Source organism: Paramormyrops kingsleyae, chromosome 7 (assembly GCF_048594095.1).
Source record: "Paramormyrops kingsleyae isolate MSU_618 chromosome 7, PKINGS_0.4, whole genome shotgun sequence".
NCBI lineage: Eukaryota > Metazoa > Chordata > Actinopteri > Osteoglossiformes > Mormyridae > Paramormyrops > Paramormyrops kingsleyae.
In genome coordinates, this window is record NC_132803.1 from 30,321,443 (window position 1) to 30,339,512 (window position 18,070).

Here is an 18,070-nt window from a genome sequence, read left to right on the forward strand (position 1 = left end):
CTCCTGTCTCCTTTTCCAATTCAGTGGCCACCTCGGGGCTTTCCACTAATAGGAGGATGCAGGATTCGGCGAATGGTGGAAGGTTACTCTCTCTGATTAAGGCCCACGAATCCTTTTTAACTCAATGGCGCAGATTTAGGTTGGGTTCCGTAAGTACATCAAGGGAGCTGGATAGGACGGGAAGGATTCCATTTTCGCGGCCTGTTGGGACCTGTCACAGCGGGGAAAGTACTAAAGAAGGCTTGGAAATGGAGCGCATTTCTCCTCCAGAAAGTAAGGGAAGGGTGGGAACATCTCAGCTGTTTTTTTTTTTTTTTTTTTTTTTTTAGCAAACCCCGCGTTAGGCTGGGTCTCTGATCCTGGAGACTCGGCCATGTTTGTTTTGTAATTGTGTGCTCTGATTAGACATTAAGCCTGTGAGCCCCCCCCCCCCCCCCCACCAGTACTGTGACAGAGCCAGCGGTCTGTTTCTGCCGCCAGTCTTCAGGGAGGCTCTGATCGCCTGCGGGATGCCCGCTTGGCAGTGGACACACAGCTGCTGGGTAAAGCTCTTCTGTGGGCTGTCAGAGCCAGCTGGAGGTGACGAGTGGCCTGGGCACAGAGATATACCAGCCGCAGCAGGCGTTTAGACAGAGACACACACACACACACACACACACACACACGCGCGGAACAGAGACCCACACACACACACACACGCGGAACAGAGATCCACACACACACACACACGGAACAGAGACCCATTCACAAATAGACACAGATACATCAGCAGTAGCCCTGCTAATGTTCAGGTACAGTGAGAATCAATATAAAATAGGTCTTTGTTGACATTTATTTGCATTTTGTTTCCGTAGCAGACTAAACAAAAATGGCTTATTGATGTAGCTCTTCCTCTGTATAGCTGGGTAATTCTGCAGTTTGGGTTAAGCATGGTGCACACTTGTGTGTGGGTTCAGACCCTCGGGGATTCAAACCTGCAGCCTGTACCTGCTGAAGCTTATCCCGTCTCATTATAGCCCCCCCCCCCCGGCACAATGACTGTGTTTGTGAACTCGTCCTTTGAAAGCGGCGCTTTGTGACTCACCAACAGCAGCTCTGTGTTCATGCAGGCACTCACGGTGATGTCATCTGGCTGAGACACAATGCCAAGTGCATTGAGCTGATTCTACAAAAAATGAGTATGACATAAGTAAGCATAAAGCAAACTGTAACATCCATCCATCCATTTTTTGTAACCACTTATCTTGTCCAGGGTTGTGGGGGGTCTAGAGCCAATCCCAGAGGCTACAGGCACAAGGGGAGAACATGCACGCTTGGAACCCTGGGAGAGACTTGAACCCTGGCCCCAGAGATGTGCCATGACAGTTCTAACCACTGTGTCACGGCACTACCCCCAAATTTTCTCTTATTAGCCCATAAAGTCAGCGTTTATGTTTTCACTGTTTGTTTTTTTGCTCCAGTGCTGACAGTAATTTTTATTGTGGTGCAGTAGAGTGCCACATTAATTGGTCTATGTCCTTCTATACTCATGCAGTTTAAATATGAATATTTCCTCTTTGAAGAAAACATGGGCATCTTGAGGGCATCACATCCATCGTTTTGAATGACTTGAATGACTATTTCCCCCACGATTCCACAAACATGCAAATAACTTTGATTACATATTCTCCTACAACATAGAACTGAATAGTAATACTTTACGAATCCCTGAGGGGAAAATTCTCTTTTCGCCTGTCTTGCACTCCATGAGACTCATACACGTGTCAGAGCGAACTTCACGGTGACAGCACAGGGTCAAGCCAGCATGCAGTCGCTGCGGAGCAGTCACGGTCCAGGGCCTCGCTGAAGGACTCGACAACAGCATCAGTCTGCCAGCTCCAAGATTCGAACCTTCCGATCCTAACCTGCTGAGCCACACCCATTCCTTATGTTCCCATGATTCCTTACTTCAGCATTTCACTCAACTCAAATAACTACCGTCATTATGCTTATAATTATTATAGTCTTCTGTTGAGCAACGCGATGGCGAATTATGTGCCCTGCTCAAGGGTATGACAGCTATCGGTTATAGAATCTAATCTTGCAACCTGCCAGTCACATCTCTAGATTCCCAACGCCTATAAATCCCATTGGCTGATCAGTGGCCAAACTTTGGCCTGATTTAGGTGATGTAATGCGTATCAGATTTCGGTCTCCCTCTCCGAAATGTTATCTCTCTAATGGCATAAGTGCCTCCTGCTGTCAGATATACTGGTCCAGATTTCAAGTCAGCAGATCTATTTTTTTTAGCCCTTTCTTTGCCCGCAGGCTTCCCCGCTCCTGAAATAAAACAAGTTACCAAGTAAGCTTTTCCCAGCGAGAGAGCGCTGTGCTACTTTTGGACAAAATCCTCCGTCCCGGTGCTTAGATGCTTCAGCTTTTTGTGCTGTCTCTGCTGTGCCTTGAGACCTTTTCGCCTGAATGATCGACAGCCTGACGGAGCTGTGAACTGATAATGTTAACGCTCCCGGCTAATGGATCGGGCTGGCGGTGGCTGGGCCTTGTCTAAGGCTAAGGGCAGCTCTGTTGCAGCTTTTCTGGTGCCCCAGCAAGACTGACAGTTTTCAGTAAGGGGTGAAAAATAAACCTTACCAATTACCCACAATAAATAGGCCTGCCAAAAATCAATCTTTGGTAGGAACTGGTGACTCAGATGACTGCTTTTTTATTTTTATTTTTAAAAGAGACAGTTCCAAAATGCCCCTGCAAGGAGAAGGTTAGACCAAACATTTGCTGTAATGCTGCATTTGTGTGCATTTTAGCTGATGATTCAGGAGCTTACGTTGCTGTAATCTTCACAAGGTCATTGGAGATTTTTTTAATCACCTGCTATTTTTAGGTCCTTTTTAAATCTTTCCACCTCTAAATTTGGCAGTTTATGCATGATTAACCACATGATATATGAAGTCTAAGCTCTATGTATTTGCATTTTGCATTTAGTGATACACATTTGCAGGCATCCCCTGCAAAGTGTGAGAAGTTCAACCTGTTTGTTGGCTTTCCTCTCATGGTAACTTTGAAACACTGGACACCTTGCTTAATATCCCATTCACTTTTCTCAGGATCATATGGCGCTTTTACACTGCAACTAAGAACTCAGCTGTACCTGAACCGCACTGCGAACTGGCAGTTTTCCTTTGTAAATTATCCGAGTTGTACCCGAGCTGTACCCGCCCTGACATGGCCATGCTTACCAGCAGGGACAAAAGTCGTTGCGTCACCACCATGTGATTGGTCGATATGCACAGAGATACCGGCGTTCTACCCATGGATTATCTAAAGAAAAAAGGGTATATTCTATATACTATTTATTATTAGGAGTGTTGTAGTTTCACATGTCAAAATGTATCAATGCATTCCAGCTAACTTGAGAAGAAGAATTTGAACATTTCCAACCTCCTATTTAAAAAAGTACTATAGAACAGCTGAATGGAATGGATTCATAATGCAAATTTAGGCAAGTGAATGCTAATTCTGCTAGCCTTATGGTGCTAACATAAGATTGCACATGGTAAATCCTGATGTACACTGTGTGAACAGTAAATAAGCATCTCTTTTGTTTTACATTGGCTCATGCAGGGCTACATGCTAGCGGAGAAGCGGCAGAAGAGAAAAGCAGAGAATATTATTAAAAACTAAATGGCTTGTTTTCTGGACAAGATCGATTTAAGGATTAATATTACTTGTCATAAAATTTCATCCTGGAGATATTAAGATATATTGTAAAAAGTGACATTCCACAAAGAGTCTCTGCGCAGACGATTAGTGTTTCCGAATGGCTGTGGAAGTATCCTTATGTAGGATGGAAGTGCTGGATGTCACTCCAAAGTCACAATAAGATCACAAGAACATAACAGCTGAGAAATCGCTTTAATCACAAGTTCAAGACCATGACTGTGCTGTTCACTGTGTCTTTCAGAGAACGGCTTTGGCCCACATGCTAAATAGCATTTATCACTATTTTGCCTTTTCCGGGCCCTTAGCTTTAGCTTTTAGCATGAGCATGAGCGGAATAGACTGGTTCATGGCCTTTAGTATTCTCTCTTAGCATAAACATTAGCCACTGTACATTAACATTAGCTGTTAGCATGGGCATTGGCTTATTGGATTGGTCCATGGCCTTTAGTGTTAGTAGCCTGAGCATTAGCCACTCGCCGTTAGCATTAGTTCTTGTCATAAACATTAGCTGATAAGATTGGCCTGTGACTTTCAATATTCTCTGTTAGCATGAGCATTAGCTGATAAGATTAGCATATGGCGTTTAATATAGTCTCTTAGGGTGAGCATTAGCCACTGGCCATTAGCATTACCTGATAGGACTGACCCATGGCCTTCAGTGTTGTCTCTTGGCATGAGCATTAGCCACTGGCCATTAGCATGAGCTCTGAGCATGAGCATAAGCTGACAGGATTGGCCTGGAGTTTTACTGTGCTATTTGCCTTGAGTTTGGAAGGTGGCCTTTAGCTGGAGATAAAAGGAAGAGGCAAAGCTGGATAAGGCAAATGAATAGCTGATGTGGTTTTAGGCAAAAGTCAGAAATTTGTGGGGGGAAGAGGTAGGTGATGTAAGAAGAGGTTTTCCCAGTTCCTCTGATCTCCAGAGCTTTTTCTTTGATCATCCACAGAAATGCGATTGCCTCCTCAGCCTGGAGGCCTACTCAACTGAACAGAAGAGGAGGGTCTACCAGTGCTTGGGGGACCACATTGAGAAGCAGCTGCAGCACCGTGAGGTTCCAACAACCCCTGAGAAGGTAGGCCCTGGGGGGGGAGCCGGCAGAGAAGGGACTGTGGTTAGGTTTAGGGAAAGGGGTGGGGCTGTTTTGTCCATTTTGCACATTGACACAGCATGCAGCTACTCCTGGCGCTCGTGTTCACAGATGGATGGCCATCTCTCTTCTTTTAATGTGTTTATACTCTCCATCACGTGCTTCACTCTGGCAGCCTTGGTGTATTTGCTCTCTGGCCTTTTCGGGGAGTCTCATAGAGACCAGTGAGGGTCCTGACGTAAGAGGACCACACGGACATTTTGTCATTATGTTCCTTTGTTTGCCCGACATGGTCCTAAACCGTTAATCCTGTCTCAAGACGCAGCATTATGTGCTTTTTAAAGGGCTCTTGAGGTTGCTATTCTGAATGGCTTCTTCGGGACAAGGTTGCGAGGGGGGGTTGTAAGTGTGGTACTGTCCTCGCCTGGACTTGGGAGGCAGTTTTAGGGCTGGAGGAACCTTTCCCGCTTCCAGCTTAGCCCTCGAAGCTCGGGTAACAAGGTGACAGATCGGCTCACGCCAGCCGTGGCTTTCACGTCTGGCATCAATCGACCCCCCTCCACTTTTCATCACATAAAAGCGGAGATATCACCTGCCTCTTTTATCCCATGGGAATTGGGTGGGCGGGGGGGGGGCAGTGTGTCCGTTCCCTTCCTGTCATCCTCTCTTTTCTCTCTCCCATTCACCGTTATTTCTCATTTCCACCCGTCGTCTTTGAGCGTCGGTGTGGCGGTGACCCACTTACTGCCGGAGCGAGCCCGGTGCCTCCTTTATCCTTTTCCTTTTTTAAATCAATCAGTGGGGCGGGGGGGTGGGGGGGGAGATCCGACTGAACATGGGGTCGAGAACGCAATCACAGCACTTGCATACTGTAGATGTAAATAAACAGCGGGGTGATTTTAACTCTCGGTACCTATACACGATGGACGCGGAAAGTCTGCTGCGATGCTGGTTGAAGTTCGGCTGCCATCGCGAGCTGAGCGTAGCTTTTTCTTCAGGGTTATTAAAAAGCCGCCATAATGTTATACTTAGTGATACGAACCCTGTAATTCAGACACATGAATTACATGCATATTTCTGTCTCGGCAGCTGGAGAATCTGTGTTATGGAGTCTGCCAAGATAGTCACTAGACATGAAATGGAGGGGGATGGGGCTAAATCATGAGGTCAGGTGACCCCAGGAGGATCTGACTCTAATGAAAATGAATGAGAACATGCTATTTAAAAAAAAAAAACAGCCCTCACCTGACGTATTTTTTTACAGATGTGGCTCTGTGTTCCAGAAAGATACCACTGTATAGCTCACTAGTGGTTCACTTCAGCTAATTCGATGATTTGCAATGCTAGTATTTCTATTTGCTGAATTCTTGGTAGCATCATGAACATGACCATTAATTTATTGAAATAGCTTAGGCTGGCAAGGGACTAGAGCAGTGTTTCCTAATCCAGTCATTGGGGACCCACAGTCGTCCACATTTTTGCTCCCTCCCAGCTCCCTGCCAGACAGTACACATTTTTGCTCCCTCCCAGCTCCCTGCCAGACAGTCCACATTTTTGTTCCCTCCCAGCTCCTAGTGGACTGTCTCTGGGTTCCTGAGGACTGGATTGGGAAACTCTGGACTAGAGGATAGAGATGTGAATCTTGTTTCTGTGTCGTAGCTGACGCGTCAGGTGACAGATCGAGTTTGCTGCTGACAGATCCTGTCTGTGCTTCGTGCCTGTTTTTTTTTGGGGGGGGGGGGGGGAGGAATAGGGGGGCGATGGAAAGCTGGAGACAGTTTGCTGTCAGGCTTACCCACCATTGCCATAACTCTCAAAGCTTCTTATTTACTGTCGCATGAATGCAGCCTTGACATGATTAGCTGTTGTGTCTGTGGGTGGGTCCTAATGAGTCATGTGGCCCAATCCCTGGAAGGGGGAGGGGCCTGCTCTGTGATGTCATTTTGCACATTGTCACCAGATTGTCCTACGGTTGATCTGGACTCCATGTGACTGCCCTCTCAAAACTTTTGCCAAGTCACAGGAGTGGATCCCGGAAGCTGGCTTGTTAACTTTGAGTGTGACCCCAGCTTGGGTCACTCTCCATTTAGCCCAGGCTACTTCAGCATACTGTTAGCCCAGGCTTGGTCAGTGTGCTAATAGCCTAGGCTAGTTCAGCAAACTATTAGCCCAAGCTAGGTCAGTGAGCTATTAGCCCAGGCTACTTCAGCATACTATTAGCCCAGGCTACTTCAGCATACTGTTAGCCCAGGCTTGGTCAGTGTGCTAATAGCCTAGGCTAGTTCAGCAAACTATTAGCCCAAGCTAGGTCAGTGAGCTATTAGCCCAGGCTACTTCAGCATACTATTAGCCCAAGGCTAGTTCAGCATACTGTTAGCCCAGGCTAGGTCAGCTTGCTATTAGCCTAGGCTAGTTCAGCATACTGTAAGCCCAGGCTAGCTCAGTGTACTATTAGCCCAGGCTAGTTCAGCATACTGTTAGCACAGGCTAACTGGGTCAGGGAGTAAGTCCTTGTCCCTGGGACAGCTTCCGGGCTGAAGTGAGAGCTGGCCAATGGAGTCTACAGGGGGCCTCATTTCTGTCCTGTGTTAGCTGTGATGTGAAGTTACTGCTCTCACCTCCATGACCCAAAGGCCGAGTTGCACAAACAGTCCTGTGCTTCGGCTCACAGAAGGACTGTATATCATGCTGAGATATAAAAGTTAGTCTATATAAATTTGATGTATCCTTATGTTTATTAAGTTCAGTTAGCGGTGCACGCTACATACTACTGTTTTGGTAAATCATGGAAATGATAAGTACTGAAGTGGCGCTGAAGAAAAGGACAGATCAGCAGTCACAACACCTTTTGAAAGAGGAGATATTGTGGATGAACAAGGTAATAAGATGTTGGTGGTGTGATGGTACTGTTTACAATTTGAAGTCAGACACATTTATTAAATATAAGGGCATGTCAAATTTATACAGATTGCTAACTTTTGGGCGTCACAATACCAATCTCATTAATATTTTAGGCATACTACTAATCGAATTAGCAAACTGTGGGCGCAAGTAAATATCCGTATATTATCAAAAAGCTGGCGTCCAGACAAATGTTTACATCATCTAAAGCCCTGGCTATTATTACACATGCGTCACAGAGCTGCGATGTGATATTGTGCAGCCCTAACTCTCAGTGCCAAGCCTGGGTGCTCAACTGAAAATCCTCTACCCGCGAAAAGTTACAGTGTGTTTTGCTAAGAGAAGTTTGTGGAATGAAGTAAAATGAACATAAGGCTAGTCTCTCATGCATAGCTATTCTCTTGTCTTTGCTCTTTGCTTCCCCACCACTGAAACAAGGCAGAGAAACACTCTGTTTGTGTACCGTATTATTCCTGTCTCAGTCCCGCTGATGCCCTTGAATGTGGCCTGTAGCTTTGGGCTCCGTGTCCCATGCTGGTATTTCACCTCCAACACATTGACATTTCGGGGGCTCTTCTCCTGGAGGGGGCGCTCTCGCAAGGGCAGGCCTCTCTCAGTTACCCCCCACCCCTCCATGGCCCCCCGGGCTGTCTTCCATCACGCTCCTGTGGTCTTTATCTGCAAACCCCGTACACTGTGTCCTGTTTTAGTTCACTGACCCGCTCAAAGCTTTCTGTCAGGAAAACACTCAACCGAAGGGCTTGTGTCAGGAGGCAGGGAACCTCCCCTGTCTGAGGGAGAGAGGGCTGCGTCTGTCTGTCTGTCTGCCTGTCTGTCTGTCTGCCTGTCTGTCTGTCTGCCTGCCTGCCTGTCTGTCTGTCTGCCTGTCTGTCTGCCTGCCTGCCTGCCTGTCTGCCTGTCTGCCTGTCTGCCTGTCTGTCTGCCTGTCTGTCTGCCTGTCTGTCTGCCTGCCTGTCTGCCTGCCTGTCTGCCTGTCTGTCTGTCTGTCTGTCTGTCTGTTGAATGAAATAGGACAGAATTTGATATTGGAGGACACAATTTGGGCCATGGAATCATCCTAACTCTCCTCCCCTTTACGGCGCCCCTCCCTCCCTGTCTGTCTGTCTGTCTGTCTGTCTATCTGTCTGTCTTCTCAGACATGCAGAAATACATGTGAGACACTTGCCTTCTCTTTGTACTTGCGCTGTGTTTTGAAACTTAAGAGAGGTAAACGTCTTGGGAATCTCCAGAAGGTCGCCCGCTGTGACCAAACACGGTAGTTTGTTTTGGCCTGTCAAGGCTTTTGAAAGTTTGACATTACTGTCCTGTAACATCCCTGTCCATCCTGCTCCAGTACCCCCTCCCTCCAATCCACTATCAGTGTTCACTCAGCTGAGGGTGGGGAACGTGAGATCTGAAGGGGTGAAGACGCCACCACTCAGGACACTCCCGCAATGGCTGGGGGGGGGGGGGGTTCATGGATAGTAGTGCACACCAACACCTCCATAGTCAAGGCAAATAGAAATTTATTTGGTGATTGGTCCTGGGGGGGATCATACTTAAAGAGTCTGTGTGTATCATTCAGTGTGAGACTTTAAATTAGTTCCTAGAGGTTACTTTTATTTTGACACTGTATGATTTTCTGTTAATCCCTCAGGTGACGCATATAAGATTCTCTACCCATATTTTAAGCTCTTTATTTATGGGTGGGAGAGTATAAACACCAACATATTAAATTCAGGCTTTTATCTGTTGGGTTTTTAATCACCTTTTTTATCTCTGTTTTTTTTTTTTAATCTTTCTATGGCTTTGAGGGCCAGATTTGATTGTTGTGTGCTTAATGGCTTCATCTCTGCCCGGAATGGCAATCTTGGATCCCAAGTTGACCCCCTTTGTACCCTTTGCTTCCTGGAGATAATAGAGATAATTCCAGATGGGGTTGCAGTCTTGTCGTTCGCGGTCCCGCACGTTGGAACAAAGCGAGAATCGATCGCCTTAATTATCTCCAGCTCAGCCCGTGCTGTCTGTGCTTTTAAGCCTGCGACGGATGCTGTTTTTGGACAGCACGTTTTGCTTGAGACAAGCTGCTGCCACTATTTACGGCACTATGTTACGTAAAGGTCTGGTTCGTAGAGACAGGTACAAGCTCTACCCGACCCACCAGCTGCTTTATCGAGCTGAAGTTCCTCACCTGACTATTTTCATTCTTAATTCCAACACAGCAGGATAAAAGCACAACGCATGCAGACACTTCTGAGGGTGTCAATCCAACCCGCAACCCTGGATGTGTGAGAATAGAATGATACCTAGTGATCCACAATGTCGCTGTGTTTAGTGAATAAATTGATACATAAATGATCGCCTTTGACATTATCGGATCTTGTCTGGGCAAACACGAGGCTGTGAATCAGGATGGCTGTTTGACAGTTTCACAAAATGGCCCATGCTAGCCATTGAGCCATTCTTTCTTCTTCTCTGTCTGTCCCTCTCTTGCTCGCCCAGTTCCCACAGGGCAACAGAATTGATGCTCTTTTGTGTAAAGCACACTGCTGGCCCTCATTATTGACATCAGAGCAGCACGCCGCGTCGTGAATCGATTGAGAAAAACGGCCGTGCCCTGCCGAGCGATTATTACGTAGAGCAGATTCTCGGGGGTCACGACTCAGTTAAGGGCTTTTTTTTTTATCGTCGGAAGGTCCAAGGCCATAGAGCCTCCAGCCTGGTCCCAGCAGGCATGACTGCGAGGGAGCCTGTCAGATGCAGAATGAGAAGATGCAAGCTCCCTGTCAACTCCAAGAGGTGCTTTGGCTCAGCCCACAGTCTCTCTAAAATTAGTAATTTGCCCCGAGCCTGGACTTAGGCCCAGAGTGCTTCACATCCACACACGCATGATATATCCCATGATGAATTGCAGCGTGCCTCTCTTGTGGTGTTGAGGTCGGGCAGTGGCACTGTGTCTAGGGTTCAGGCTGGGGCATATACTGGGGCGGGGCTAAAAGCTGATTGGCCCCCAAGTGCCCCCTCCTCTGTCACTCACAAAATCAAAACATACCATTGGCTAATGATAAGGTCGGCTCCTCAGAATTATTTATGGTCACTCTTATGCCCCCCACCTAAAAAATCCTAGAATCACCCCAGGCTTCAGAAGAAATGGACTTGAGATGGGCAAGGTAGGGATCGCCTGGAAAGATGGCAGATAAGGTACATGAATGGAATACAAAACAGGTGTAGCTGGGCCGTGATTGGCTGGAGAAAATTGTAGTAGATGGAACAGACTTATGATTGGCTGAATACCATGGAATAGGTGGAGTTAGCTTGTCATTATGGAATATGGTGTAACGGATTTAGCTAATGAGAGAAAGCTAGTTGTGCATGCAAGATTTCACAAGGAGGTTACAGTGCACTGTTAGATTACAGCACGCTGTGAGGCGTGAGAGCAATGTATTATCAGTGTGTGTGTGTGTGTGTCTGTGTGTGTATGTTTGCCCATTAATCTCTTTTTGGTGACCTGTCTGTAAATATTTTAGTTTTCATGAAGGTGTTTCTGACTGGTGTGCATGTTTAATTGAACAGTTTTGGTCATTAAATTAAAGCTAATTCATAATTAGCTGAAATCGCTAATTAATGCTACTAGAAAGGAAAAATACTCTAGGATAAAATAAAGTTTACGGTAACAACTTACTTTTTTTTCCCCCTGGAAACACAATCACCTTCAAAAAGAATGTGATAATAATGAGCTTCCATACTGAACACCTACATGTCTCCAGTCCATGTAAGTCAAAATTCCAGCATATTATCCCAGGGGAAGACTTATATAAATGGTGTGATTTACTGTAGCTGTGAAAATTAATCGGCCTGCTTTCCAAAAGTCTATAAGCATTAATAATATATGAGAGAGGATGTAAACGGCCAAAGACTTACGCAGGCCCCAGTGTGCTTGTAACTGCCTGCTTCATGTCAAGATACTGTCAGTGTGAGCTTCTTCTGGTGCTTATACATTAAGGACATCTTAATTTGATATGAGTAGCCTGCCGTCTGATGTATGCACGCGCTTGGCGAAACGTGTCATCATTTCTGAGCGCTGCCAGTAAATGAATATAGATATTAATGCCCAGCTGAGATGGTCCAAGTGGTGGATTCAGGTGCCGCCGGATGGGGCCTGATTTACGGGTCTAAAAATAGCGCTTGGGGGGTGGGGGGAGCAGGGTGACTGGGCAGAGACGCGTCTGTGGGGTCGTGCTAGCGGGAGAGTGGGAGAGCGAGCGAGCGAGTGAGCGCACGTGTAATCGCACACACGGGCGGGAGCAGGTTGGCATCCAAGTTAAAACTGCAGTGAGGTGGGCAGAACCTGGGGGAGAGAGAGGGAGAGCGAGAGAGAGAGAGAGAGAGAGAGAGAGAGAAAGGCAGACGACTGGCATCTCCCTGTGCCACACTCTCCACGCGGCGTTGACCTCCATCTGCCGAAGTCTCCAGCTGAACACGTTTTCTTCTCCGGAGAGGCTCAACACCAACCCCAACCACCGGACCCCCTGCACCGAGCCTGACCCGCTTTACAGATGCCCGTTTCTAAGGTACATCAGGAGGAGGGTAACACAGGAATGTGGGGGGGGGGGGCAATGGCTGGAGATCATAGTTAAGGAACATGTGCATGCAGATGTGTCAGTGTGTGTGCGCAGGTGAGTGTGTGTGTGTGTGCGCAGCTAAATGTGTGGACCAGATTTATGTCAAAATATTTGTTTACTGTTTATCTTTTCTGGGGTGTGTGTGTCAGATGTTTGTGCATCTGGGGTGTGTGTGTGTGTCTGCTTGCTGATGGATTCTCTGTGACATGAGTGATGAGTGTGATCACTGTGCTTGTAAAAACAATTCATTCATTGATTTTTTTAACAGAATGGTTTTGCTTTTTGTGGCTTTATTTAAAAATGTCTAAGCCTAATTCTTTTAACCTTGAGATGTGGGTACAGATAACAGTTTCTCTAGTTTGTGCTCTACTTATGAAATTCCACTGGGCTTTACAGACTTTTTAGTAATACCATTTATAAATTTATAAATACATTTAGGAAGACTTTTTTTAACAGCGTCCTCGTTCTGATTAAATTAAGCAAGTAAACCTGTTTTTTTCTACGGGCTGTTCCTCGAAATGTTCCGATCAGGTCCGGATCACTCTGGCCGTAAGTACCGATTCGGGATGCTTGAAGTGATGTCACACGTGTCTGGTGGGTGTGTCTCCCAGCAACGCGATGTGACTGGAGAGGGGTGTGTGTATCTTCGGGAATTTTAGGGGCATCTGATTGAATGTTGGTGGGTGTAAATCTGACTTTAGCCTCTTCATCTCTCAAGTTAGACTCATGGTATGGCTGAAAGAGGATGAGCTATACAGACCGTGCATGGACAGACATTCTCTGCTGGGTCCTTTCACACCTGGTTTTCATTTTGCCTGCAGGTCTGATACCTGTTTAGTCTCTTTTTAACTCCACCTGTATGTCTTCCGGCTTTGCATGTCCATGTATGATGAAGCCAGTGTCAGAGTTAGTGTTGGGAGGACTTATTGAAGTGTTGTAACATTTCTTATGGAGGTTAACATGGCTCACAATTGGGAGTCTTTGCACCTCAAAGGGAGTCATACCCCCCCCCCCCCTGCCCCCAGAGAGGGACCCAGAGGCGGCACTCACTGTCACTCACAGAGTACGTTGTCCAGCCTCAAGCGATTATTATTGTCTATCTGCCATTTTCAGCTGTCGGGGGGTGTAGCTGGGGAGTGGGGGTATGTTGTGGTGGGTGGGCATCTAATAGTGAAGGTCGAGATGAGAACTGCTTTTCAATTGCAGCTGACTCATGGCGGTTTCGCCCTTGACAAGGACACCTCTGGTCCTAAATAAAACACAAACACTGAGGGGTCACGCAGCATGAGCATATCAGAGGAGCCCTCAGGCAGCAGTTAGTGGCAGAGAAGGTGATCGTGAGCTCCTGAAACACACCACATTGTCACTGGGTGTGTCCTGTGTGCACTGAGCCCACATGCCGTAAATGATGCAGTGGTCAGCCGGCAGTGATGACAGCTAGCAAGCTAGTCTCACCCGGTGGCCCAGTGCAGCTCCGTAACCGGGGGTTTCAGAGTATCCAAATCCCGTGACCTGGGAGGCGATGAGAAGCATGGAATGAGTGAGTGAGGGAGGGAGTGAGTGAGTGAGTGAGTGAGAGTGTCTGAGTGAGAGAGGGAGTGAGAGTGTCTGAAGGAGTGAGTGAGAGTGAGTGAGTGAGAGTGTCTTGAGTGAGTGAGAGAGGGAGTGAGAGTGTCTGATGGAGTGAGTGAGGGAATGAGAGTTCTGAGGGAGGGAGTGAGTGAGAGAGGGAGTGAGAGTGTGTGAGTGAGTGAGTGAGTGAGTGAGAGTGTCTGATTTAGTGAGGGAGGGAGTGAGAGTGTCTGAGTGAGAGAGGGAGTGAGAGTGTCTGAAGGAGTGAGTGAGAGTGTCATGAGTGAGTGAGTGAGAGTGTCTGATGGAGTGAGGGAGGGAGTGAGAGTGTCTGAGGGAGTGAGTGAGTGTGCACTTTTATGCATGTTTGGTTTATAAGGCTGAGCAGGACATAAAAAGTTCCATGAAGCAGAAGGTAGATTTGTGGGGGGGTGAGTATCTTATAATAAATGACCACAGGTACTGTGTGACATAGCTATCAAGCAGTGCTTCTTAATGTTCTGTCCAGAGGGTTAACTTAATGGTGTGCACTCACAGAGACAAACACACATACTCTGTTCTCTTCTCTGTCTGTCTTCCTTATTTGCTCTCTCTCTCTCTCTCTCTCTCTCTCTCTCTCTATATCAGTCGGTCATCAGACTCACACACACACACGTGTGGCTCTGGCGGGGATGACGATTCAGCGCTAGCCCCCTCCGCTGGCTAGATCTCTTGTCTTCTCTCCATCCATCTCTTTCTCTCTCTCCCAGTCCTGTCTTCTCTCTCTCTCACACACACACGCCTCTCTGCCGGTGACTTGGTGAGTCTTCTGACAACAGGTGTATGAGCATGGAGTGATTTTCCTGTGCTGGACTGAGTGTGTGTGTGTGTGTGTGTGCGCGCATTTGTGTGTGTGTGTGTGTGTTCTGCCTGTGTCTTCTCTGGTTGGGAGAACGGCTCAGTGTATGCGATTGTGAGTCTGTAAATGGGAGTTCAGATTGCAGAGAAATCCTGTTCGAAATTCGGACGTCGTGTCTTTTTCACTCCTGTTCTCTTGCTCCACTGGGACGGTATTTTTTTCTGATGTCTGACATTACCTTAAAAACATTTACCCAGAGTCTATGCCTGGTTCTGCAAGGGCAAAGAGTGGTCAAGTCTTTATAAAAGTCCAGTGAAGGTTGCGCCAGGGTTTCCTCGCCCGGGATATTTGTCGAACCGCTGCAGCTTCCTTCTGAGCTTTATCTCGGTCTGGGGATCATGCTAATTGAGCTCGTTTTTCCTCATAACTGTGGGAACTCATCCAGGCACACCCTGTAGTGACTGGGTCAGCACCCAAACGTGAGGAATTATGGGCGGTTGAGGGGGGGAGGGGGGGTTTGGGCGGCGGACGCGGCGATGTGAGGAGAGCCAGGGCGAAATGAGACATTTTCCGCTCCGGGAGATGAGCCCCACAGCTGGTGGACGTGCAGTGATGCGACCCGTTCGGGTCGGTTAATTGGATCACGGCCCCGATTTCACTGGACGGCGGTGAGATTGTTTCATTATAGGAAGAACAGCTCCCCAGTGAGCCAGCCAGCCACGGCCGGACGTAAGCCAGCCTCCTAATGAGTGTGTGCGTAAGACCATGGGGCTTTTAGGATCGTCATGATCTCGCAGGACAGCTGCATGGGTGGGCTGAGCCAGGAGAGGGCGGCACTAATGGCATCGGGACATCAAAGTATAAATGTAGCCAGATAAGACTGATTAATTGGCTCGTCGGACTGAAATCAATTACAGAAAAGGCCTTATTTGACTCCTTTACACCTTTATATGTGTTTCTAAGTGTTCTGCCATTCAACAGAAGTAGCGGAGGGAAAAATATCTATGAAATGGGACACAGTGCACCTCAACCCCGTACGGGCCCATTGATTCTGTATTCATAGATGGACCCCAGAGTGCATCTCTCCTGTCACTCACCGATTCAAAACCTATCAATAGTTAATGATAAGATTAGCCACTGCATGTGAATTATGGCTCCTCTTATGCACCCCCACCTTAAAAAATTTTAGAAATGCCCCCGATTATTACCCACAAAAGGATACCCTGAGTGTGTCTTTCCAGTCCTTGAACTGTTTTATTGCTTGAATATGAATGATTTTATCTGTGATTCTCTTCCAAAAAAAAAGACAAAACTTATACATGCCGTAAATCAATAGGTGGCTATTTTGTGCTCAGCATTTTTATGCCATATTATAAATCTGCAAAGGGTAACATTTTGCCAATGGATTGCTGTTTTAATAAATCAGCTGTCATTACAGTGCATATTGCTCACTGCAAACAATGTATCCCTGTGAGCCGTCTGTCGAGTGTGAAGAGGATTATGGGAGAAGTGATGAGAATAGTAGGTCCAGCGGTATTAGTTGTAGCATTAGGTATTGGCAGGAGCTTTAGTAGCTAGTAATTCTTGATAGTTTTGTACCCGCTGACTATTGAGCCCAAGGGTTGTTAGTGTGAGTTGTTCGTCGGCTCAGTCTTAAGTGATGTTTGTGCATGCTCAGAAAGGGAGAGAAAGGGTGGGGGACCTCACATGGGGGCAGAAACAAACTTGTGGGAAATGATGGAAAGGGTTTAGACAAGAAAGAGTGCGAAGGTGCGTGGGGGGCATAGGGGCACGGTCCCCAGCTGAAAGTTAATTGGCCCCTGGAGGTCACCTTCCCTGTCATTCACCGCCTGACCCCTCTATGTGAATTATGCCCCCGCCTTAAAAAATCCTATAATCTGCCCTGTCAAGGTGGATGTGAAGCAGAGAGATGAATAGAGGTGGGGGTGGCGGATCAGCTGACGTTGGCCGGGCTTATTTTGCCCCGGGCGGCCGTTTTCGGGATGTGGGCTGTAATTACCTCTTAATTCAGCCATATCTGTCACCTTGATCTACGACTCCAGTCTCAGTCCGTCCCTCCCTCCCCAGCACTGTGGGGGGAGGGGGGGGGGGCACATGTTCACAGATCAATACTAGAGCAGAGGGAGAAGCCTGTATACCCCCGCAGTGGCCATTTTGTCACCGCGGTCCACTGGGTGAACCTCAGTTTCTCCAGAATGACCTTCTGAAGGCATTAATAATGGATGAGGCATGTCAGGGTACTGAGAACGAAAATATCTAATCATGTAATATCCAGCTAAAATATAAGCCATGCAATATACAGATTGGCAGGTTTGACCTCGAGATTTCGGGATTTGCTGCCTGCCGTTCCCAGTCGGGTCAGCTGGGTCTTCTCCAGCATTTTCAGTTTTGACAAATGATGGTTTTAGACTAACAGGATGACAGATGGACAGTGGGGGAGAGGAGCTCTGATTGGATGGGTAAGGGGGCAGGATAAAGGGTGGGGCAGGGGGGGTGATAAATGTGGAGAAATGCAGCTCCTTTGTATTCATGAAATAGGTGGTCTTTTAATAAATCTTCATTGCCCCCCCCCCACCACTGTCCAATTAAACTCTGGAAACTGTCATAATGTGCATTAAATGCTGGGGTAACACTTTCGCCAGTGTTAGGCCGCGGCCCCCCAGCAGAAGTGCTATCTAGTTTTTTTCCTGCCTCTGATCTCTGTGTCTGGATCTGTTCTTTCCATAGGTTCTGTCTGTTCTGGTTTTGGCTTGTGGATGGTTCTCAGGTTCCTTGTCTACTTTACCTTCCTAGCTTCTGTTTGGTACTCTCCTGATCCCATTTTGAGCTATAGATTCCTTCTTAGTGATTTTCCCTTTTAGGATCAGAAGGTCACTGGTTTGAATCCCAGGGCCGGCAAAATGATTTCACCATTGGGCCCATGAGCAAGGTCGTTAACCCCCAATTGTTCCGGGGACTGCCTGACCCCATTGTCTGAAAAACAAATACACTTTGGATAAAGGCATCTGCTAAATCAGTGTTACCCAACCCAGTCCTGGGGGACCCTTAGGCAGTTCATATTTTTGCTCCATCCCAGCTCCCAGACAATCAAGAACACTGAACACCTGGTTCAGGTGTGTTGGGAGCTGGGAGAGAACAAAAATGTGGACTTTCTGGAGTCTCCAAGGACTGGGTTGGGAAACACTATGCTAAATAAATAAAAATGCAAAAATCTCATATATGTAACTTACAGTCACCTCAGTCCTGTCTCTACTGAACACTTGGAGAATAAGCTGTCAATGAAGAAAAGCCTTTCATTCGTGTGCCTGTGTT

At 47.1% G+C, this 18,070-nt stretch overlaps 1 protein-coding gene across 8 annotated transcripts in view; it reads left to right on the forward strand.

Annotated features, from left to right (window-relative positions):
• Positions 1-18,070, forward strand: part of rgs3a (regulator of G protein signaling 3a) — a 92,888-nt gene that overhangs the window by 38,236 nt on the left and 36,582 nt on the right. For 6 of the 8 annotated variants that reach the window (XM_072714754.1, XM_072714751.1, XM_072714752.1 and 3 more), the window contains one exon: positions 4,664-4,789. In XM_072714754.1, the coding sequence (XP_072570855.1) occupies positions 4,664-4,789 (126 nt within the window). Of the gene's footprint in view, positions 1-4,663; positions 4,790-11,885; positions 12,277-14,547; positions 14,699-18,070 lie in introns of those variants that run through there. The other 2 variants (XM_023811086.2, XM_023811088.2) reach the window with 2 other exon arrangements.